This window comes from Protopterus annectens, chromosome 5.part1 (assembly GCF_019279795.1).
Source record: "Protopterus annectens isolate FY-2018-M chromosome 5.part1, PAN1.0, whole genome shotgun sequence".
In the NCBI taxonomy this organism is placed as follows: domain Eukaryota; kingdom Metazoa; phylum Chordata; order Ceratodontiformes; family Protopteridae; genus Protopterus; species Protopterus annectens.
In genome coordinates this window covers 392852858-392878940 of record NC_056736.1, presented here as the reverse complement: position 1 = coordinate 392878940, position 26083 = coordinate 392852858, and the positions used below count along the sequence as shown (strand labels likewise).

Below are 26083 nucleotides of genomic sequence, written 5' to 3'. Positions count from 1 at the left end.
TTTCTTGGTATCTGCATGAAATGTTTTGGCGAAGTTTTACGCCGGATGCCCTTCCTGCGCAACCCTCCCCATTTATCCGGGCTTGGGACCGGCACAAAGAAATGCACTGGCTTGTGCATCCCCAGTGGCTGGGTTTTAACTAAGTAAGAAGACTAATTCAAACAGGCCTTTTTTATTCCTTATGCATGGACCTATAAGTCATACAATGTATAGCTACAATAAAAATTATATAAAATAAAAAATATGAAGGTGCAGTATATAATACTGTATGCCAATCTGAAATGTACTGACCACAATATAAACTTCTAGTGCAAATCACACAAAAGTAGTGTTTTGTTTCTCACGTTCCCAAGTAACCGCAACATTTCTATAGGTATACTTCAGAGATTTATAGAGTTTACAAGACAGGGACAGTCCATGGACCAAAATCACCCTGCCAATACCCATTCCTCACAGGGCACTTCCAGTGTACAACAAGGACAAACAAGTCAGGCCCTAGATGAATGTATAGGTGTCCACCCAATCATCTAGTTTTGCCTTGATGGAAATAAGGGCATCATTTTGTTTTATATGTTTTGGAAGATTATTCTAGAAATGGGAGAAAGCTTGTATTAAATTCAAAGAATTATAAAACAGGGAAATGTTTAGGTTCGTAGTTGCATACTAGATAACCAGCCTGCAGACCATTACAAACCTAACCAATAAACCATATTTAAAAGCCCCCCCCCCCACTCTAGGAGGGAAACACCACATAGACTGGTAGATAATCTGAGGTTGTCCATTCAATTATCTAGGGGTCACCCTGAATGTGGCAAGGTTGCTATTCTGCCTGACACTTAGCAGAATTTTACCCACCATCTCTGGAACAAACTTGTACTATATGCCAACCAGAGTTGCATCCTTACTCCCTTCAAAATAAAACTAAATAACTGAACGGGCAGCCTCAAATTCTCCCTTCATATACTGTGTTGCCCTCATCAAGATCTGGAGGGAAGTTTTAAATGCAGTTTATGAGGCTAGGCTTGCAATGTTTTATATACCAAAATGACAGCCTGGTACTTACCTATGAACATAAAACTTCCTTTATTTTATATTACTTAACATTTCCACGATTAAAAAAAAAAAAAAAAATATATATATATATATATATATATATATATATATATATATATATATATATACCCATGGAAAATGTTCTGTATACTTTGCAACATGATAAATAAACTTCAAACACATTTTATTTTTGTGGTAATTTCAATTAGATTATGTGCATAATTACTAGACGGGAATTCAAACAAATGTTACATTTTCAAACATTAATCTGGAATCAGTTGTGTGAGCAAACAGCACCAACATAGCAAGCAATGTTAGTAAAGTGAATATATTGTAAGAATCTAGAAAGTGAAATTATGTGATTGTCAATGATACAGTATGAAGGCAGTAGCAGAAGGGAACAGGACACTTCCTTTGCAAGATGTTTAAGAGGTCTAAAAAGGTACATCTAGAGTGACTACTCACCACTTTTAATGCTTTCGAGTCGTACTGGAAGGCCTGATTGTGCAGCAGCAATTAGCTTTAGAGCAACAATAAACTGTGCAGGACCAAAGTAACCCAGGCGTTTCGCACCACACAATTCCATGATCTATTATAAGAGGAAAAAATGGATTAAAAATATGCAAATTGTGGGCAGAATTAAAAATATATATATATAATTCTTAGAAGTAGCATTTTCTCCTTACCATCACCCATTCAGTGCTGGAACAGAGGTCTACTAACTTACAGAGACTAACACGGTGGCATAAAGTGAATAAGTCAATGAATGCTTATCTAACATGCACACAGAGAGAGAGTCAGTGTGTCCAAATTTATGATGCATATATATGCGTGTGTGTATATTCAGGAATAAAATTTGATAGTTTTTTTAAGAATTCTATATAAAATTTGGCACAAAGGTCTTAAAATTTAACTCACAGCAAATCTGTGTTATTTGTTAGCTGCAGTCAGATATAAGCATAAACTCAATAACACGCCCAGTTATTGTTCCTTTATTTTATAAACACATCTAACAAAAGACAAACCAGCCTCTGGAAAAATTCATAAGTAGCATTATTTGGTGTGGCTGTTCTTTAAATAGTAATGGGATTATATACTTCCTCCTTACTATTTTCCTTGTTGTAAGCTGTGAATAATCGCAGTAAGGCCAGAGTTCACTCTGCAGCTGTTCTTCTTTGAAAAGGCCCAACAACCATCACACCTATGCATTTAAAAACTGTATTTCCCTTTATTATTATTCTGGGAGAGGTAAACTCTGCAACAAGCTGCTGTCAGACGATATTAAACATGTAAATTGCTATACAACCCACAAACAAGGTTGTCATTCCTGACGGATATGTAGAAAATAAAAAATAGCCTAAACTCTTTTGCAAGTTTCCTCACTAACTCTCACTACAGATTGTTCTTTAGCTTTTAGAATAAACATTCTTCCTAATTTTATAGATAAAAAAGATGAACTATACTTAAAGCATATACTTTACAGCAGTGATGCTGGTGAGCAAAACAAAAAAGTTTCACAATTTGATGAGTATTAGACTGGGCAGGCCAGCTAAAGTCTCTATATTTACATTTGCTGGTATATCATTTCCATGAAAACACCAGGGCAATCATACAGTGCAGGAGCTGGCCAAATCAGTGTCAAAAAGTTACAAATTCAGCAAGTTCAACTTGCTCTGTATGCAAAAATATCATCTAAAAAGGACTTTAAGCCCTATTTATATTCCAAATTACTTTTATTTTATTACTGCACTGGTCCAAAGATCTGAATCAGCCGCAACACACCAGACATGGTCACATGTATTTTACAAAGAAACTACAGCTAGAAGTAACTGAAAATTGTATACTACTTATAGTGAAACATATACATTAAAAATTGCAATAATATTCTGTTCACACACAGTCTGGTTCTGAACACAGCTCAAATTCACAGGGATGATGAGTCTATTCTGTAACTGGTAGCCATGGTTAAGTACAAGTGAAAGAATGCACTCTTTTAATTGGTGAATTAGAACTTGTATCTGTCATACATACATTTTGGGTTTTGGAAAACATTCCCAGAAGCAGACAAACTATCTGTATACTTCAAGTGCACCAATTAAGAAGAGATGATAAAATCAGAAGAAAAATAATTTAAAAGTGGTGTCCACTCTCAAAACAACTACCTAAAGGTAGAGAAATTGATGATGGGGGGTAATGGCATACAATCTTTTAGGTCAGTCAAATTTATGTAATGCCTCTGCTTAAATAAATAAATAAATAAAACAAGCAAACAAACAAATTTTTTCACAATAAACCACAGAGCTCACCAGGCGACTGAAGTAATATCCTCCTATTACCACTCCACAAAAAAAATTCAATGGTTTTAAAGTACTTGAAGTTTTATTCTGTAATAAAACAAAAGCACTTATACAATAAAGTACTTTAAAAGCACTGAATGAATTTTTCACAATAGATGGGAGTATATATTGCTTAGACAGTTGCCAAAGGTCCACTGGGATGATCTGCCAGTCTACAGAAGGCTTCAGGAGTACTATAATTTTGCTGAGCAAAGTGTCAAATAATATGTAAGTAAACCGCAAATGATTTCCAATAGGCTAGCAAAAGAAACCTGGAGCTGGTCTGAAGAAGAGAGACTACCAGTCCCGTGCCATGAGACACAGAGAAGACTGGACCTCCTCAACTCCCTTAGACCTAGGCTTTAACACTGAGTCACAATCCACAATGCAATGCAAAATATCTCACTACTGTCTTCAAAATGAGCCCAGACAGATGTTAATCCTTTGGATGTGAACAAATTAAATGCCAGCTAGAATAAAAGAGATACTGCAAGGGACTCTATGGTTGCTGTTGCCTTTATGTTTTAGAACTACGTTTATCAAAAACGTAGAGATTGATAATTCTTCAAAGGATGGGACAGGGGCATTCATTCACACCAAACAAATTTGTTACTGTGAGGTCACATGACTACGACCTCATCATACGTCTCTGATACTACCACCATTGCTGTTGAGTTACTCTTCCCTAGTTATCATAGAAGGCACCTTGTTGCTTCAATTCAGTAAAGCTTCCAGACCCGTCTATGCATTTACACTTTCCTTCCAAATGGCAGCACAAATACAAACAGCCTGATGTGAATTTGGTCATACGCAACACAAATAGGAATGTCACTCTTCAATCATTTTTTCGGGGCAAACTCAAAAGACCATCACAACCACAATATCTACACAGAGATTACAAGACTACAGAATATTTATTCTGTTTGGATGTTTACACTTTCCTTCCAAATGGCAGCACAAATACAAACAGCCTGATGTGAATTTGGTCATACGCAACACAAATAGGAATGTCACTCTTCAATCATTTTTTCGGGGCAAACTCAAAAGACCATCACAACCACAATATCTACACAGAGATTACAAGACTACAGAATATTTATTCTGTTTGGATGTTTGCTTTACACAAATGTTACACTATTTATTGTGACTCAGGATTGCATCAGTTATTAGCTACAACTGTACAACTGTTGGTATGCCTGCTATTGCATTTTATATGTCATCTGCTGTGATGCTTAACAATACAGCTTTTCTCTCTTTACCTCTACTAAATGGGCTGTACATCAGATGGACAATCCAGACAACAACATGTAAATAAATAAACTTGCAGATCTCAACCATGGCAGCAGAAACAGTGACAGGGAAACAAACAAACAAGAGGATTAATAGTGGTGATGGGGCACAGTCAGAGGGGAGTTATTTAAAAATGTAAATTACAGTAATACAAAGATCGCAGATTATACAGGAAAGAAGCCACTGCCTCTGAATATAGAGTACTTCAGCCAAATAACACACATCTGCAGACTCTCAGTACAAAGGGCTTGGGAGTGTGGCTTAATGACTAAGATGTTTGCCTTAAAAACACAAGGTGCAGGGTTTGAGTCTCACAAGGGATAATTGGCTAGGCTTAAAATAGTTCGCAAGGGCAGTTAGCTTAATAATAAACTATGAACCTATGTACTTATTGTGAGCAGCTGGGAGAACAAGTCTCACTTATTCGTCTTTTCAGGCTTGTTGGCTGTTGGTGAAGCACCCACCAAGAGGAAAAAATGCTGAGGGAAGAAAGGAGCCACTTTTGAGACTAAGTATTTTTCCTCTGTTTATTTGCTAAGTTTTTCTTCATAGCCGCCTATTTTGAGCATTTTCTGGCTTGTTAAATTTGATTTCTGCATTAGTAACTGTATTTAGAGCACAGCCTAGAGCTGTTTACTGAATTTCCTGTTTGCACTTATTTTTAAAATCATTTTTTTCTCAAAAATTGCATTTTATCTGTCTTTGGCCTAGCACTCTTGTGTGGGGTCATTTACTGCACTGTTATAACTTGTTGATACTTGTTAACCTATGCTATCTCTGAAAAACAAAAAAACAAAAAAAAATCTTGCTTTTTTCCCACTTTTCTGAGATTTAAAAAAGTTCAGTTACAGGCTTGCTGTTCTTGAACTGTTTGTAAGTTTCTGTGAGGCCATTTTTTGCTTGGGCTAAAGGAAAGTCTCTCTGTTGATCAGTGGCAGTGAAAAACATTGAGCAGCCTGCCTGCCCCTGTGGAAGTGGTTACTGATTTGAAACTGTAGTTTTATTGGCCATTTTGGGTCAATTCCAAAACTCCTTTATCTTCCTCTCTTAAAACCCTCTTTTGCTCTGTTTTGCGCGTTTTTGAGCATAGCGCAGCAACGGGCAGCGTCGCCTAATTGGGTTTAAACTATTCCTGGCTCCACAAAGTCTGCTCTTCACTTTTTCCCTTAGAACTGCTCTATCTTTCAATTTAAACACCATATTCTCATTCTAAGGCCCTTCACTGGTCCTATTAAGTAATCCTACAAGTTAGCACTATTAAACCATAAGCACTACTTACTCTTATACTCTCTACGATTACCCTGTCCTCTATTGGTCCATCTTAAATTCAGTTTCCCTGTTACTCTAGCATGTCCAAAGGTCAGTCAATGGTTTCCTCTCCAGTCCAGCTGGTGAATCTGGGAATTTTGAGGCAATGTTACAACTGTCTCATGTACACGGACAACCCTCTCTTCCTCCAAACAGGTTCAAATATATGTGAGAGATGCAACTATTTAGCCAAACTGGAGGCTGAGCTCTCTCATCTCAAAACTGGTGTAACCAGTCAGGAGGAGAAGGTAACCTCACACAACACAATTCCAGTATCACATAGTCCCACCACATCAGCGAACCAAACACATAAATACACAAAAACCTACTCGGAGGCTCTAAATAAAAATCTACCTAAGCAACAAAGACCTCCAAAGCAGACATCCAAGTAAACGCTACCTCAAAACAAAACACACACAACACATAACCCAAAAAGTCAGTGTGCCAAGCAGCCACAGCCCTTAAGGCTGAATAACACACCTGATACTCTTGTTAGAGGTGACTCTATTGTCAGACACACTGACGTCCCGCTCACCAGGCTGAATAAAGAGAAGGTCACGGTGAGCTGCCTGTCGGGTGCTAGGATCCGACACATAACGCAAGCACTCAGGTCACTCCAAAGCAAATACAAATATGACTCAGTCATTGTACATGCTGGTGTGAATGACCTGAGACGTACCTCCCTGGACTACATGAAAAGAGACATAGAGGAGCTCTCTGATCATGTAGCCCAGGCTGGTATGACCCTGACCTTGAGCAGCATCTTACACTCACCTAGAATGATGCCACAGTACAAAGACAAAATGATCGATTTTAACAATTGGCTAAAATTTTGGTGTCATTCAAAGGGGATCCAGTGTCTGTAAGCCTGGGATGACATGCTCGACAAGCCACGTTGCTTCGCTAGGGACGGCTTGCACCTGTCACCACTGGGCTTTTGGATATTGGCAAAGGCTCTTGCCACCCCCATAGTGCCTTTTTTAGGCAAGGCTCAAAAGTCAAACCCACCCCCACAGACAACACAAGGAACAAGAAACTAAAGGTAATGCTGCTAAATGCCAGAAGTCTTAACCTCAAGATGCACGCACTCGAAGATCTCCTCAGTATGGAGAACATCGATATCTGTGCAGTGACAGAAACCTGGTTCAAGGCTCCAGAGAGCACCCCAGCACTACCAGGTTATACCTTGTATCATGCTTTTCGGCCCCAAAACCCGGACTGAACCACAAAAGGAGGGGGAGTTTCCATATTTATCAATGATATCCACACCTCCAGGTTAGTGGCATTGCACGAAGTATCGGAGACCATCCATGTGCAACTAACAGTGGGCAAGACTGCTTTTCAGTTTATAGCATCCTACAGACCACCCTCTCAAAGTCAGGAATCCCATTCGGCTTTCCTGAAAACATTGGAGAACATGAAGATCTCTCCGAACACCATTATATTGGGCGACTTCAACTATCCAAACATTGACTGGGAGCACTACTCAAGCCCCAGCACCTTAGCCCAAAGATTCCTGGAAATTATAAACTCAAATGCTATGGAACAACTAGTCACCACTCCCACAAGAGGGGACAACATACTAGACTTGATCATTACCAACATGGGGACTCTATGCTCCACACCAGAAGTATATCCCTCATTGGTAAGATCAGACCATAAATTAATTTCACTGGATGTCCACATCCCGACCCCACCCCCAGCCCAGAAAACCACAGTGAAAAACTTCTCAAAAGTGAACTTCTCACTTCTCAAAACCGAAGTGGAATCCTTCAATGCCCCAGGGCCAGTGGAAACTACAGCCTAAACTGCAGAATCCTATATAAATGCATTCTACGGACATCTCCAGGAATGCATGGATCATGCTATCCCAAACAAAACCAAGACCCAATCATCCAAAGGCAGGCGTCCAGTCTGGTGGACCCCTGCTATAAATAAACTGTACAACAGAAGGAGGAAGCTACTACATGACAGAGCAAAATCCCTAATAGGGAAGGCATCTCTGATCAGTACTAGCAAAAAATTACGATCCCTCATAAAATCCTCCAAGGCCAGCTTCGAGAGAAAAATTGCACAGGACACCAAAGACAATCATAAGGCTTTTTTCAGTTATGTTAGAAACCTGGGATGCAACTCCCAGACTTGTTCTGAGTTGATTCTAAACGACAAAAAATACACTGAACCCACAGACATCGCCAATATCCTGGTAGACAGGTTCAGTGCAAACTTCTCCACCCCCTCCCCCCCAAAAGAGCAAGTATCTATCCCGGCCGAGGGCTGCCTCCCAAACATCTCAGATGCTCAGGTGAAGGCTGCCCTCTCCAAAGCAAAAAACACTGCTTCCATGGAACCAGATGGCGTCCCAGGTTGCGTCCTACATGATCTACAAGAGGAACTAATCCCTCAGATAAAACAGCTATACAATCTCAGCCTCACTACAGGATATGTGCCCACAGAATGGCGTACAGCAACAGTGGTCCCACTCCACAAAGGTGGAGCCTCTACGGACCCTGGAAATTATCGCCCCATAAGCCTGACTAGCTTAGTCTGCAAGGCTATGGAGAGGATCATCATGGAGCTCATAAACAAAGACATTGGGGACCTACAGACACTAGATCCTACCCAGTTCGGCTTTGTCAAGGGCAGATCCTGCCTTTTGAATCTGTTTGACTTCTTTGAAACAGTCACCAAAGCCATAGATGAAGGGAAGGTAGTCCACACAGCCTATCTGGACCTTGCAAAGGCATTTGACACAATACCCCACTCGGGCATCATAGATAAGTTATCCAGTTTAAATATAAACCCCTATGTCACAAGATGGGTCGCAAACTGGCTCAAAGACAGAACCCACAGAGTGAGAGTTGCTGGAGCCATATCAGACTCGAAACCGGTCACAAGTGACTTTTCCGAGGTACAGGCAAACGTGGGAGGACTATGGCTCACGAAGTTCGCAGACGACTGCAAACTGGGCGCCATAATCAACTCTCCAGCTGGCACAAACATCCTTCAAAAAGATCTCACATTGACAGATAACTGGTGCCAGCGCCATGGTTTAAAGCTCAATGCCAAAAAATGTATAGTCATACCCTTTGGCAAAAACAATGTGCCCACAAATTACCACATAGGCGGAAACCCATTAAGTACAGAGAAAGTTATTAGGGACCTGGGGACCCAAGTTGATAGCAATCTCTCCTTTGAAAACCACATTGCCAAAGTGGTTAGAAAGACCTTCTACATAGCCCACCTCATCACGAAGGGTTTCACATCTAGATCAAGAGAGGTAATCGTGCCCCTTTATTCATCCCTCATCAGGCCCATCATAGAATACAATGCCCCTTTTGGGATGTACCTTACCCGACACCTGCAGCAATTAGGAAGACCACAAAAGTATCTCACCAAGAGGATCAAGGGTCTCAAACAGATGCCATATGCTGCTCAGTTAAAAAAACTCCAGCTCTACTCAGTTGCATACTGCCTACTTTGAGGCAATCTATGCCTGACATACAAAGCTATGTCAAATCCAGAATTAATGGACATGCTCCACCTCAGTAAATCTAAATCCCTTAGAGCCACCCGCTCGAGGGACTTGAACCTCAGCACAGAAATAAATAGAACTTGCTGGAGGGACAGGTTCATAACCCAGAGGCTCCCTTCGCTCTGGAATAGAATTCCAGTTCATGTGAGCACTCACTGAATCTCTTCAAGAAGAATCTCGATAAGTGGATGGGGGATCGTAGGTTTGTCCCAGGGATTACTCCCGTGTCACTATTAGACAGATGCACAGTAAACTAAACCTTAAAAAGGGCACAGTATACTCAAATCAAGGGGTGGCGTAAGCCATACAGAATCGGGCTAGGCTTATAATTGCCCCAGGGCATATAGCCTACTATGAACCTATGAACAAAGAGATACTGACACTGCAGATGGCAGACAAAGACTTACATTCGCTGAAAACTCTGGACACAGACTATAGCAAAAATGATTATATTCAACTACATTGCTAACTCACTATATCAGCATGCACTATATCGACCACAAATGTTCGAAATTCAATGCATCAAAAAACATCATTTTTTATGTAGAGGCAAACCCCTCTGCACCTCCACCCACCCTATTAATTACATATGCCAACTCTGAGATTATAAAACAGTTGAGATAGTAATCTCACTCCCCACTTTGCAGTTATCATACCCAACAAATGCTGGCACTCTACGATGAACAAGCAGTTCAATAAAGCAAGCCTCCTTCAATGTAACAAATGTACACCTATCAATGTTGAACATTTGGTTACAGCAAGAGTTTCAGTTGTTAGCCAATACAGTAACTAATAGCAGTGTTCTTAACACTGGCATCAAATCTGCACTGTCAAATATTTCACATATCAAAAAATCTGAGATTCACTCAGTCAGGTATATCAAACTGAAGTTTTTGCAAAGGTGTGGGATGAATTTTTGTTAACCATAGGTGAAAGTGAAACATTTTATTCATGGGGAGCATTTGTATATGTATACATTTCCTGGTTAGGAGAAAATGTTTCAGCAAACTAATAACCAAAATTATGTGGAAGACCTGGTGTTTCGTAGTAAATCAATGGGTGTTTGCTTTTGTGTATATTGGACATCTGCATATCAATTGTTAAGACATTGGAACTAGGAGAACTAAAGAAAATAGTACATCTGTGCTTGTCTCATGTTTCACCATGTCCTTCTGCAGAGTTTGAAGTATGCATGACACTGTGGTTATTATATTGAGGGGAAATATCCCTCTCCCAGAAGAGGCATCACCCTCTGCAGTGTATATAGTATAGTATATTACTTAAGGGATGCAGCAGGCTTTGTCCCATTCATAGAAAATATTTCATTTTGACATAGGTTCCTAGGTTGGTACTAGGCTATCGGCCTCAAGGCCTATACAAGCCTAGCCATAACAATTCCCCTGGATATTTCTTCCCACAATATTTACTTCCCTGGACCCCTGTCTAGCAGGGCAACTGACGTGATCCCCGGGGTGAATTTCCTATCTCCCACCCAATCATCAAGGTTCCTTTTGAAGAGGGCCAAAGAGGCGCTCTGCTTGACATGTATGGGCAGTCTATTCCAAGTCTGGGGATTCTCTGGGTCAGGAACCTATCCCTCCAGCATGTTTTGTTCATTGTGATGACAAGGTTTAGTTCCCTGGAGCGTGCGTCTCTGAGGGATTGGGATTTCTAAGTGTAGCATGTCCAACAGCTCTGGGTTTGACATGGCCTTGTATGTTAAGCAGAGATTGTCTCTGAGTAGATGATATGTGAGTATAGGTGGAGTTTTTTTAGACGGTCAGCATAGGGCATCTGCTTTACACCTGTGATTCTTTTAGTGAGGTATTTCTGCGGCCTTTGAAGTTGTTGCAGATGTCTTGAGAGGTACATACCAAATGGGACGTTGTATTCTATAATGGGTTCTATAAAGGGATGAGTACAGTGGGACAATAACCTCCTTTTTTCTGGATGAAAAGCCCTTAAGTGATGAGGAGTGCCACATGTGTAGACTTGGGAATTTAGAGGTACTGGTATTACTTTCAATCAGTTGCGAAATTGCCATCTTTAAATTTTCAGCAAAAGCAAGCAGCATCTAAAATAATTTTAGCTTTTTTTTTTTTTTTTTTTATAGTTTTTACGTACTGCGGTGTTGGTGCTGCGGTAGCGTTGTCCTGTTCGATTCTCAGCTACAGCGTCCTCTGTGTGGAGTCATGCATGAACGGGTGTACCTTCGTTGAAGGTTGTGCGTCAGGGCCGGCAACTTGGCACATAAAAATCTACTGCCAATCATTAGCGGACCAGAGTTCCCTTGTGGCGACTCCTAACCAGGAAATGCCGAAAGACACAACAACTTCAATAATTTTGCTGTTAATATGAAGGAAGGACTTTGCTTAACTCGCCTAGACTTGGCCCCATTTCATAGATGATATGAGTTGCTAATATTATGAATATTGCTCTATCATTACACTGGAGTTTGATTGTCATGAGTCTATCACTAATTCTGATGACATCCATCACGGTCTTCTGAAGCCTCTCCCTCACTACAATTCCTACAGCATTTCTAGCCCATCCTCCTCCTGAGTAGTAGACTCTGGATCCAAAGCCAAATGGCTTTGCTGCATTGCCCTTTCACCTTGTCGCCTGGATACATAGGATGGTCAGCTTCTTCCTTGCCATCATGTCATCCACTTCCAAGCAACATCCTGTCACTGAACTTACATTCAGTATGAGAATTCTTAGATCACGTTTGGCAGGTTAATTGGTTTTATGTCCAGCTTTCACTCAACAGAGCTATCCCAGGTAACCCTGGCTAGGCAACGGGACACTGGCCAGCCAGTAGCTTATTGTCCTATGGCTGTGGGGCTTTATGGACGGCACACATGGGCCAATAACGGCACATACACTCGTCCACAGGGTTTGTGCCTAATGCCAGGAAAAGTTACTGTGATGCCAATATATAAGGATGGCCCTTCTATGGGCATGGGTAATTATAGGCCAGCAGCCTGACCATCATTATATGCAAAGTCATGGAACATATCATAACAGAACTCAAAACTTAAATGTTCTAAACCCAAATCTGCTTAATATTGTTAAGGAAGTTCGGTTTATTGAACCTAGTAAGTTTCAATGGAAAGGTTACACAAGCTGTGGACAGAGCTCACCCACTTCATAACACACATTAACCTGGTCAAGGCTTCTGACACTATCCTCAATGCTAGCTAGTATCACTGAAAATTAGACAAATTTAATGTAAACCCATTTGCTGTCCATTGCCTTGAAAACTTGCTATCCATCAGATTCCAGATTAAAAAAGTTGCTGGTACCTTTTTTTGCTGACAGCAAAATTGTAATTAATGATGTACCACAGGCATCACTGCTGGGTCATCTTCTGTATGGCTTTAATTTGCTAACATCCAAACAGCGACCAGGTTTGCTGATGACTGCAAGTCGGGCACTGCTATCGGCTCTTCCACTGATACTAAACAGCTTCAGTAAGGCTTCAATATGTACATACCTGGTGTACTGAAAGCAGTCTCAACCGAAATGCAAAAAGGTACAGCATAGTAGCTAGCGCTCAGTAAAAAAGTCACTCCTGTCTCATTCATTACAAATGGTACCTCTCTTCAGACAGACAAACATGGTCAGAAGACACCGGAGTACTTATGTGGAGAACTCTTTCTCATTTAATCATCATGTTTCCACCATAATCAAGAAATCCTTCTATCTGGTCCAGTTAATTTCCAGGGAAATATTCTCAAAATCTGAAGAAGTCATCCTAGCACAACTACTCTTCCCCCATAAGCTTAATCATCAAATACAGTACCCACACCTATCAATCTCTTACAGCAAGAAATCCGGACAAAACCATAAATAATGGCGGGACAAATTTTAAATATTGTTCTTACAAACTTAGAAAGTTGATAGAATAAAACGTTTTGCATTAGCATGAATTTTCTGAAGGGTTTGAAGTCTGAAACTCAAATGTTTGTCATTATTTCCTGACTTCCACCCTCAGTGATTTGCCAATGACTTGTCTAATAACCAAAATTTTATGAGGAACAGACCAAAAATCTGGACAGTTGAGAGGTATGACAGTGCCCCCTTTAGTATGTAGAAATCCAAGTGTATTGCTCTAATGGAAAGACCCCAGAGATTTCTAACAAAAATAAATAAATAAATAAAAGCCTCAAATCTTTCACCTATCCCAAGAGATTAGCACAACTCTCATACTCAGTATGTGTTTGTTTTTAAGCTAGGAAAAATCCAGTTCTATACAACATCCTAATTCTTCACAAAACCAGTAGCCCTGCAAATACCTGCACTAGGCCCCTAAATTTACACCAGCAACTAAACAAGATTCCTTAGATGGACAGATTCCTAGCTCAACATTTTCCCATCTTGTGGAATAAGTTACCACTAGAGGTCAAAGTACTTTACCTTTAAGACATATCTTGATGACAGAAATTCACACCTGGGTTATCATGTGTGGTCATACTTGATTTGGGAGGCAAGCACTACTGTCACTGCTCAAAAACAATGGCAAGAACTTTTACATGCAGAACTTTTACATGCATCTACTTAAAAGTATATATTGCTACAACAAACAGAAATAATTGCTCCACCATTTGAAATTACAGATAGCCCTACACATAAAAGCGTTGTGCATGAGACAACAAACATTTGTAATAATTCCTAAAAGCCTTCTAATAAAAATATATAAAAAAGGGAATGACCGGTGTCCTGGTCCTCATGCAAGCCTTGATTAGCTAATATATTCAGAGTTAGTTGCTTCTGTTCAGAGAAAACATTTTTGCCACCAATTAACATATTTCTGTACCGGTTACAGTGTAATCTGATCTTACACTTCATTCCTCACTATCATATAACAACATCTTTATATTATTGTGTCACTCTGCATATATATTTGCTGTGTTAGTTCACTGCTTGCTGCTGTAGTTCTGTCATTAGCAAGGGTTGCAGCTGGAAGTGGTCCTGGAAGCAATCCGTTTTACTTAGTTAAACACAAAATATTAAAACCAAAACTCAAAATATTATCAAATCATTATTAAATATGGGTACACGAATCATACTGAAGATGCTACTTAATTCAAAATCTGCAACTTGCTACAACTTAATGACAGATAAAAAAGTAGATCAGGAGTTCAAGATGGCCGCTGTTCTGTGAGCACTGCTATCACCTAGCTCTCTGATATACCCTGGATTAAAACAAACACAGAATTAATAATACAGAAATAACTGTAGATATTTACTGCTATCATCATCCAGCAAACAAAAGAGGAAGAAAAAGTGACAGATTCGGCTCAGAAACAGCAGGATTAATTAAGATTTCTGAATAACAGTGTTAGATTTTATGAATATAAATCTGAAATTAATTATGTTGTAAATATGCTGAAAGAAAAGGCTTGCTTAAATGCAGAAACAGAGTTTAGTAATATGTGATCAGCAGTCATACTAAATGACCATGGCTTGGAAAAGGAATCTGCTGAATGGACATTCTTCCCTTACAGACTCAAACAGGATGTATGCAAGAGCAAAAATACAAAATCTGCTTTTAAAGAATGGACATTTTTCCCTTACAGACTCAGAAACAGGATGTATGCAAGAGCAAAATGCAAAATCTGCTTTTAAAGAACACTGACATGCTTTTCTGCATATAAAAAATGGACACAATATGTTTCCTAAAACAACAGGATATGTTTATGACACTGTGACAATGTGTTTTCTCAAAAATATGTTTTTCTGCATGAAAAACAGGATATGGCACAAGAACAGATTTTTTTTATACAAAGATCCAAATAAAATACAGGATGTTCACACTGTCAGAAAAGCTGATCTCTGACAATGTGTTTTCTCAAAAATATGTTTTTCTAGATGGACATCAGGACACTGTTACAGGATATTCACACTGTCAGAAAAGCTGGTCTCTTACAAGACATTGTTAAACAAGGAAGCTTAGTATTGTTTCTACAGGATAAGCAATTCTCCAAAATAGAATACAGAACAATGTGTTTCCTCAAAAATATGTTTATGCATGACTACAAAGTGTATATAAAGAGCTGTATAAATCCAGCTATGTTAGAGGTATGGTAGGGACACAAGTCCTAAGGTAAATGTTATATCTCTCACATCATCTGTACTATATGAGAAGTAAAGTTGGAACAGTACTTTTAAGCTGCAACGTTTGTCCAGTTTTATTTATTATAAAAGTTATTGGTTACTGCTCTTAAAGACAAGTGCTGCAAAGTATATTCTCTCATCAGTGTATATTCTGCAAGTTTCTGTATGCAACAGACTGTGAATGCAAATATAACCAGACTTTGAATTTTAGCAGAATCCAGCCAGCAAGACTGAGTGTCTTAAGAAGATTGCAAATCCATCCCACAGTAAGCAAGCAGTAAGCAGAGAGAGCTCAAAATATTTTTTCAATGGCGAGGCAGCTGAGTGACTAGCTCCATATAATTTTTCAATGGCAAGCTAGCCTGCATTTGAACCTACAATCTGCAATTCAAACACAGGAGGAGTGATGGTAAGCCCTGCAGAGGGTCACTTCAGTCAAATTGCAGTAACTAACATTTGTACGTATGTGTAAATCCTAAACAGAAGTATTCCAGTTTATGCAGCTTGCAGTAGTAAAGTTTTTTAGACGTCTACAATCCGGAGTGAGACTAGTTCAAGAAATTCGCAGTGCCATAAATTCTTCAAGAAAAGGTGAATGTCCACTAGCACAGTAGTCCGCTGCCTGTTGTGCTTCACCAGCTTCTCAAGTGACTCTGAAAAATTTCTAGCCATCAGCAACAACAGCTTGATCACCTGTTTTCTTGCTAACTGGTAAGACTTTTTTTCTGTGTCACATATTTAGTGTGGATGATGTTAAAGAGTTTGTATATTCTTAAGAGAGTTTTTATATTCTTAAGACAGTTTGTATATTCATACATAGTTTGTGTATTCCTAGACTGTTTGTATATTACTAGATAGTATGGATATTATTTATAATTCATGCAGGAGTAAACCAAACTTTAGTAAATTGCTATGTTGGTATACACAGCACATTAGTAAATGTAAAACCTTATTAGGGCAGGTTGATAGTAAGGCATTATGCAAATGTATTACAATATTTGACTGGTATCTCAAAGAAAATCATGTGAAATATGACAAATGTTTATTGTGTGATTCAACAAAAACTGCATTTTGTGTATTATGTCATAAAAAATTGCATCATATTGCAAAAAAATAGACTGTAAAGACAGATCTGAAGAATTAACTAAGGGTAAAGTGTTTCCATTACATTCTGATGTTGAACAGTTATGTCCTGTCACCACATGAGTCAAATCAGTTACTGATAGAACCCCTAGTACATTTTGTTACAAAGAAATGTAATAAACTTCTAAAAGACAGACACAATGAGTTCAGGAAGCTTAGACAAGTTATACATACATCTTTTCAAAAGTGCATAGGAGTTTCAAATTCAGCAGAACAGCTTACTAAAGAATGTCAGAAAGACCATGCAACATTACTGGAAATTCAACAGCAGTTGCAGGATAAAGGAAATAAATTAGCTGAACTGACAGAGACTGGGAACTTCCTGCATACACAGCTAATCTTTGCAAAAAAATATATTTTATAATATGTTTATGTTTTGAAAATGGTTAAACATACATGGTAGGATCTGATGTATGGACAAATCATTTTTAAATGTTTTAATTTCATTCAGTTAAAGCAAGACATTTATCAGTACTACAGTAAAGTAAAGCATATGAATGCCATTCATTAGCATAGTCAAAAGGTAAACAAAACTGTTCTAGTGTACAAAATTAAATAAAAATAGATGAGTAAAAATTTAAAGTCACAAGACATGACATGCTTGTATAAAGCTATACATATACAAGACAGACATGCATGTGTGTTCTTTTCATCTAGAGTACATATGTTACAATACACAAGAATAACAGGCAGACAACAGCAAATATAAATAATATAAATATAAATGTGTTGGTTAAACTAATATCTATTTTGTTTTTACAATTTGTTTATAATTATATAGTAACACCAAACAGTTAAAGTACTGAATTTTAAAATAAAATCACAGATGGTATTATTCAAACAGTTTTTGTAAAATTAATGGCAGGACAGTTAAATAGTTAAATAGATAAATAAATAAAAAAAATACTGAAATCCATGTAAGGTAATTGTAAAATGATGTCTATTTATGTTGTATAAATGCATAGTTATGCAAATCACAATCACATTAAAGGAAAAATGCTAAAAGAATTAACTATAGTTTACAGAGTATGAAATGTAAGCTCAGACCTTCCTAGACTGAATGAATAGTTACAGGAAATGCTGGAAAGATAAGATAAACAACAAGACTGATTGCCAGATAAGTAGCTTGAGTTTTTCTAAAGCATCATTGTTATTAAAACATAATTGTTAAAATGTTTACAGGCAACACTATTTAGTAATTGTAATAAAATGTCACAATTGTGCATAGATGTCACTTATAATCTGTTTGCAAGTAAATGTTAAAAGGACAAAAAAAACCTCAGTTGCATCAAGTACAACCAGCAAATGGGCTATAGTATATATACAGTTCAAATCAATTGTGCAGGAGGGTGTAAATACCTACTAGAGGTAATATACAGTGAAAGCTTTATTTAGTAACCTAATAAAATAAATGTATAACCAAAGTGTTGGGCTGACATGCATTCTATTCTTACAGCATAGGGCAGGAAAACAGTGCTGAAGTACTACAGGGGGAGGGGCACTTTCTCAGTTTTACACTGACTGTATAAGCAGTACTGCACAAGGATCTGAAATACAGCTACAGAAAAAATAAACAACAAGGGTCTGAAATAAAGCTACTGAAAAAAATAAACAAGGGTCTGAAATAAAGCTACAGAAAAAATAAACAAGGGTCTGAAATAAAGCTACAGAAAAAATAAAAACAACAAGGGTCTGAAATAAAGCTACAGAAAAAAATAAATAATAAGGGTCTAAAATAAAGCTACAGGAAAAAATATCTCATTCCTTCTTGACAATACTCTTTTAGGGAGAGGGAAAAACAGGTATTAGTGTATTAGAAAAACTGGTAAACTGGATTAAACCTGACAGGATAAGATATTTTACAAGTTGTTAATAGCTATCATAATGGTTATTATTGTATTGTTTAGTATTAAATTGTATTTACAACCTGTTAAATTGTAAAGCTATACAAGAGATGGTTTAAAAAACAAGAGATGATTTAAAATTGCTTTATTAAAGCTATACAAGAGATAATAAAGATATGCAAAATGCATAAATGTTTCTAATAGCAAGAATGGTCACTATTTCAATATGTTTTTGACAAAACAATGTTGGTATAAAAAACATGAATATTTTTAATTGCTGAGTATGTAGTTTAAAATAACAGGACATAGTACCAGTTCCACTAGATATTTCTAAAGAGACAAACATTTTCCAAGATTTTGCTCAATATTAATGTTATTAAATTTGTAAAATTAGACTAAATGTACTTTATAGTCTTTGTATGTGCAAATGTAGAAAATTTCAGTACAAATGATAGTCTTTGTATGTACAAATGCAGAAGAATTCAGTACAAATTAAATGAATGTCTAATAATAAATATGTGTGAAAAAACATGTTTTAAAAAAGTGGGTCCAGTATACCTAGTAAATTGAAATGCATAAAGCAAACAGTCTGTGTAAATACATACTGTACAGGATACATCGTAATAAGTTCAAAAGTAATTTGTCAAGTTGTAATATCACTGGTTTTACCCCAGTAAAATAATTGCTTTCAAATATTTATTATCTAAGCCCAGTTCAGTATTTTACCAAGATGTTAATGGGCAGTTCAAAGACATGACCACCATGTTATGGTTAAAATGACATTAAAATTGTGTGTTTTCAGTAGTGTATAAATGCTTGCAGTAGCACATAGTTATTGTCTCTTAAAGTTAATTCAACAGTTGCAAAGAGTTAATGAAACAGTTCTAAGTCATAAATTAAATTCTGTGATTGCAAAAGAATAAATTGATCATGTTAAAAAAAATCTGAAAGCAAGGAAACCAAAGAACAAGGCAGAAGCCCTCACAGTCCTAAACGCAATTTATTAAAACAGAAAATCACAGCGTTTTCGCCACACACATATGGTGGCTTCTTCAGAGGATACAAAGGCAACCAAACACAAGCAGTTAAATACTGAAAGTTAATTGAAGTCAACTGCTATCAATTAACCACAAATTATGCAACAAGATGCCTGCATTAAACTGAAGAAGTAAAATGCAAAAAGCCTCAGGCATAGTTTAAATACATGCTACACTGTTGATGTAGTTAAAAGACTGTGACAATACAAAAAGACACAATATTTTGACACAGTCAAACCCAAATAAAATTCAGTATATTTCCTAAGAAATAAAAATACACAAGAAAAAAGTGTCACAAAATTATATGTACATTTAAAAGGCAAAATGCTAAATAGTCATTCCCAAGTATGCATTATTTTAAAAAGGGGAACGACATAATAAAACAAATGAGTAACTTTTTACTAAAAGTTAATATAAATTCCAAAGATGCAGACAACCCACATCTAAAGTGTGACCTTAAAATTAAGTAAAAATACTAAGTGTAAATATAACAACCTAAGCCAAACCTTGCTAGGTCAAATACCAACAAAAAGGTAGGAAACAGTGCCACCAGGTGGCTTGACACTGTACCCACACATAGTGGGCTAATGCAAAAAGGACTAAATCAAAAGTGTCAAGGCAAATGTGATTCTTAAAGTAAAAAGGGAACAACTATCTCATATACGATTTTAATTTGAGATAAGGTGCAATATTACAGCTTTCATTCAACCCCGGAGGGTAGAAAGCGTTAAGCTTAAGTTGCCAAAGCAATTCATTTGTCTCAAGTATAAGAGCACTAGGTCCACCACGAGGATGGACAGGGAGGTGGTCAATCCCCATGAAAGAGAAAGCATGCCCAGGAAAAGAACAGATATGCTTGGCAAGGGCATTATCAAGTCTCTTATTCCTGATGGCATATAAGTGCTGATACAATCTGTCTTTAAGCCTTCTGTCCGTCTTTCCGACGTAGAATGCTGGGCAGCATGTGCAAAAAGCAATATAAACTACTGTTTTCGTATCACAGGAAATACGATGATGTATAAAATATTTCCTTCCTTCAATGCAAAAACTACTACCTGTTTTAATATGTGAGCAGAAGTTACAGAAGCCGCAGGCAAAGAACCATTAATTCTAGCACTACAAGTGCCATAAGGAGTCTGTAACAATTCTTTGATGTTTCTACCTCTTCTAAACACTACAACAGGTCTATCACCTAACTTCTCACCTACAGGTGCATTACTGGTGATAAAAAACCAGTTTTTAAACAAAATGTTCTGTATTGCATACGAGTTCACCCCAAATGTGGAAATGAAACTACAAGTAGAGGCCCTATGAGAGGCAGGTTCAATAGGAGACGTGGCATCAGAAAAGTTGCCAGAGGCACTAGATCTACGAACTGCCACAGTGCAAGGCGACTCTTCTTGAAGCAAGAGAGGTCTGTAAAACCCACTATTTCTTTTATTCAAGACCTCTTCTATTAGTTCAGACACAAGAGTAGCTGGATAGCCACGGTTGACAAAGAGGTATGTCAAAAATTGACATTCACCGTTAAAGTCTGACAATTGACTACAAATTCTCACGGCCCTCACAAGCTGCCCTTTGACTATTGCTTTTCTAAGTTTAAAGGGGTGAGAACTGGTATAATGAAGGAAGGAATTCACGTATGTATCTTTCCTATAAATTGTGGATATTAACCTTCCTGTAATACCGTCCCTAGTCAGTTTTACATCAAGGTAATTCATACTAACACCATCAAACTGGAAAGTGAATTTAAGAAACGGTGTTGTACTATTGATGTAATCGACAAAACTCTGTGCTGTTAAATGATCACTCCTCAAAGAATAAAAATGTCATCAAGGTGACGAGTATAGTAGAAAAGTTTACCATTCCACTCTGAGTTGTTTAAAACAAAATTTCTTTCCCAATAGGACATAAAAAGGTTGGCTACGGCTGCCCCACATGGGGAGCCCATGGCAACCCCTCTTTTTTGAATGTAAATGTCTTTTTCAAACAGGAAATAATTTGATGACAAAATGATGTTAAGCAACTCAGTAACATTATTAATGACATTAATAGGAGCCTGAAGCTCACGCAAAAGCAAGTCAATCCACTCAATGGCCTCCTGGTGTGGTATGGATGTATAAAGATCGACCACGTCTATGGTCAAAAAGTTAACATCCATATCCAACTCAAGCCCATTTAGGTCAGAAAGAAAAGACCATGAGTCTTTACAAATAGTAGGTACACTGTCAACATACTGGTTCAGTAAAGTATCCACGAATTTTGAACAAGGGTAGGTGAGGGAAAGCCTACCATCTATCAGTGCCCTCATAGGTGGATCCCCAAGGTTTTTGTGAATCTTGGGGATTCCAAACATGACAGGGGTCTTGGCGTGGTAAATGTCTATATATTTATATGTCTCCTCATCTATTCTGCCGTTGATGAAAAAATCCCTCAGATAACCCCTAATCCTACTGGCACTGATATTCATCTCGTTGACAGATGAGATTTCATATGAGTCAGAATCAAGGACCCTGTGCATTCTTTCTACATAGTCAGCCTGCTCAATAAATTGCGTTTAGGACTGTGAGGGCTTCTGCCTTGTTCTTTGGTTTCCTTGCTTTCAGACGTTTGTGGATTTTTTCAAGTGTTTACCATGTTAAAAAAAATAACATTAAAGGAGTCACAGCTCATAATTGATAAAATATTTTCACAGAATGGTCTGCAAAAGAAAAAGATGTTAAATACATTCAGTTTTGGTAGTAATACTTTAATATCATTGTATTAACTATGTAAAATTGCATTTTGACTTGTATCAAAGAAGACTAAAGGGTTTGTTTCTTAATGTGTTTTCTATATAAAATGTTTTGAGTATGTTTAAAAACAGTAGGGAATTGTTAGATTTTATGAATATAAATCTGAAATTAATTATGTTGTAAATATGCTGAAAGAAAAGGCTTGCTTAAATGCAGAAACAGAGTTTAGTAATATGTGATCAGCAGTCATACTAAATGGCCATGGCTTGGAAAAGGAATCTGCTGAATGGACATTCTTCCCTTACAGACTCAAACAGGATGTATGCAAGAGCAAAAATACAAAATCTGCTTTTAAAGAATGGACATTTTTCCCTTACAGACTCAGAAACAGGATGTATGCACGAGCAAAAATGCAAAATCTGCTTTTAAAGAACACTGACATGCTTTTCTGCATATAAAAAATGGACACAATATGTTTCCTAAAACAACAGGATATGTTTATGACACTGTGACAATGTGTTTTCTCAAAAATATGTTTTTCTGCATGAAAAACAGGATATGGCACAAGAACAGATTTTTTTTATACAAAGATCCAAATAAAATACAGGATGTTCACACTGTCAGAAAAGCTGATCTCTGACAATGTGTTTTCTCAAAAATATGTTTTTCTACATGGACATCAGGACACTGTTACAGGATATTCACACTGTCAGAAAAGCTGGTCTCTTACAAGACATTGTTAAACAAGGAAGCTTAGTATTGTTTCTACAGGATAAGCAATTCTCCAAAATAGAATACAGAACAATGTGTTTCCTCAAAAATATGTTTATGCATGACTAAAAAGTGTACATAAAGAGCTGTATAAATCCAGCTATGTTAGAGGTATGGTAGGGACACAAGTCCTAAGGTAAATGTTATATCTCTCACATCATCTGTACTATATGAGAAGTAAAGTTGGAACAGTACTTTTAAGCTGCAACGTTTGTCCAGTTTTATTTATTATAAAAGTTATTGGTTACTGCTCTTAAAGACAAGTGCTGCAAAGTATATTCTCTCATCAGTGTATATTCTGCAAGTTTCTGTATGCAACAGACTGTGAATGCAAATATAACCAGACTTTGAATTTTAGCAGAATCCAGCCAGCAAGACTGAGTGTCTTAAGAAGATTGCAAATCCATCCCACAGTAAGCAAGCAGTAAGCAGAGAGAGCTCAAAATATTTTTTCAATGGCTAGGCAGCTGAGTGACTAGCTCCATGTAATTTTTTCAAACAGCTTAAGCCATGTGCTACTAAGGCCCTGCATCTGACTACAAGATTGGTAAAACACTATACAGCAAGATGTCAAAAGAAGAAAATAATATGGAAACAACAACTAAGACCAAATTCTCAGTACTAGCCTCACCTGAGAAAGACACAACTTCAAAAAGACAAAGACAACTAAACAAACTGACAACTCTAAAACTACAAATAAAACCAAGACAGACCAGCCAGCTAATCTGGAAGACATAAAATCTGCCTTATTACCTATCCAGCAAGCAATAAAGGACTTAACATTACAATTTCAAACCTTTGGTGACTCATTCAGCCAAATAATATCCAGAATGGAAAAATCTGAGTCCAAATTAATAGAAAATGAAATAAAAATAGATTCTATTTCTCAAAGAACTGATGCCCATGACAAAGAAATACAAAACTTACAAGCAAAAATAACAGACCTGGAAGCAAGATCTCAAAGGAACAATATCATCATCAGAGGAATACCTGAAACTGTACTTCATAACAATCTAATACCAACAATCAAGCAAATAATAAATTCCCTGCTAGAGGAACCTGAAGAAATGCAGCAAATAACAATAGAGAGAGCCCACAGAGCCCTGAGGGAAATGCAACCTCCACTGAAACCTAGACCTGTCTATATTAAAATATTAAACTATCAAGATGTAAATAAAATCATACTGGCAGCAAAGAAAAAAGGCACACTCACCTGGAATAATAATAAAAATCTCCTTTGCTCAAGACCTCCCAATACAAATAAGACAAGCAAGACAACTACTATCTCCATACTGCAGGTTCCTAATAGAAAAAAAATCTAATTCTAGATGAAATATCCAAATCAGTTAATCTTCTACATAAAAGAGGTTAAATACATGGTCGCTAACCCCAAAGAGGCAAAAGAGACATTCCTGGCTGTTTTCAAGCAAATTCCACCTTCAGAAATGAAATAAATCCACAGAAAACGATAAAGGATCCTTGGGTGAAGAAACGACCCCATTCAAGAGCACTCTAGCTGGAATCCAACTCTGAAAGCTTCCCCTTGCTGTCTAGGCCCTTAAATCCATGATGTGAGCCATGAGGAACACAGGAAAAGGAAGTACAGCCTGGGTAGGAACCAAAAATCAACTGCCATTTCTGATGCGCGAATATAGGAAGGAACCTCCTCCTCCTGGGACATTGGTCTGCAAAATCGGTCCCCCTACGATTTTGAGGGCTCCACTAACAAGAACAGTCAGACAAAATGGATCTCAGCAAGCTCCAAAAAATTTTACTGCCTGAAAAATGAAAATTGATCTGCACCAGATAAAAGAAGAAAGCTGCACCACATATGTCAACCAATCTGCAAGCAAAACCTTGAAGAAATAAGGTACTGCTGAACTGAACCATTCACTAAAACAGTACACCCAGTACTATGTAGGTGAATGAAAATCCTGCCTTAAATAATAGGCAAGAAATAAACTGTCAGAAACAGACTAGCTCATAAATTAATATTGGGAAAAAAATGTTAAATGTTTTTGTAAATACTAGAAATGTGTTAAAAGATCCTGGAGAGAAGTAATCGCAGGAAAATAGTAAAATAACCTAACAATCTTGGGACAATGTAAATATAGACTTAATATGCTAACTATAGCAGAAGGACTGTATGGCTAAGCTGTTTTTTTTTCTCTCTATGTATATACTTCCTACCCCTGATAAATAGGTGCCAAGTATATATTTTATAACCCACAAAGATTGATGTGGAAAAGCATTACAGGCACCAAAGAAGGCCGAAATCTGAATAAATAAAGAGGAGGAAAAAGAAGTCAAATGAAAGAAAAATTTAAAAATGACAAGATTGTTTAACAATATTACTATGGTACATGTATTGCTATAATTTACTGAGGAATGTATATTAATATGTGGTTTTAAAAAATACTATTAGAAAGAATTAGTCACAAGACAAAAACAATACATGCTGTACCTTAAATGCAATACCATAATTGTATAAATAATATGTTGAAAGAGGCTAGGGACATTAAGTAGCAGTGTTTGTTGAGGGAACTAGTTTTTTCAGCTTTGTCCGCATTGTTTATAGTAACACAGGGGGGATACTATGGGTTAAATCTATATCTAAAAAGAAAACACATTCCAAGATTAGACGTAAACGTAAACCATATAACGAACCTTCATCCTCCCCCCTGATTATTCCTGGTCCAGGGATATAGTAGTTAGGCACAGAGTAGGGACAGGGATAAACAGATGCTTTCCTAAACCATCACACAGTAACACATACAAAGATAAAAAAAACAAAACTAATATACATGACATATCTAAGGAATACACCTAATAAATAAATATGGGAAATAGAATCATGGAATGTTAAAGGGCTCCAAAACAAGAAGAAAAGAAAACTATTCTTACAACTTAC

The 26083-nt window shown here is 37.4% G+C and overlaps 1 protein-coding gene across 3 annotated transcripts in view; it reads right to left on the bottom strand.

Moving 5' to 3' along the window:
- REPS2 (RALBP1 associated Eps domain containing 2) overlaps window positions 1-26083 on the bottom strand; it is a 2057440-nt gene that overhangs the window by 1240271 nt on the left and 791086 nt on the right. For all 3 annotated transcript variants that reach the window (XM_044073054.1, XM_044073053.1, XM_044073052.1), the window contains exon 2: window positions 1519-1642. In XM_044073054.1, coding sequence (XP_043928989.1) covers window positions 1519-1642 — 124 coding nt within the window. The remainder of the gene's footprint in view (window positions 1-1518; window positions 1643-26083) is intronic.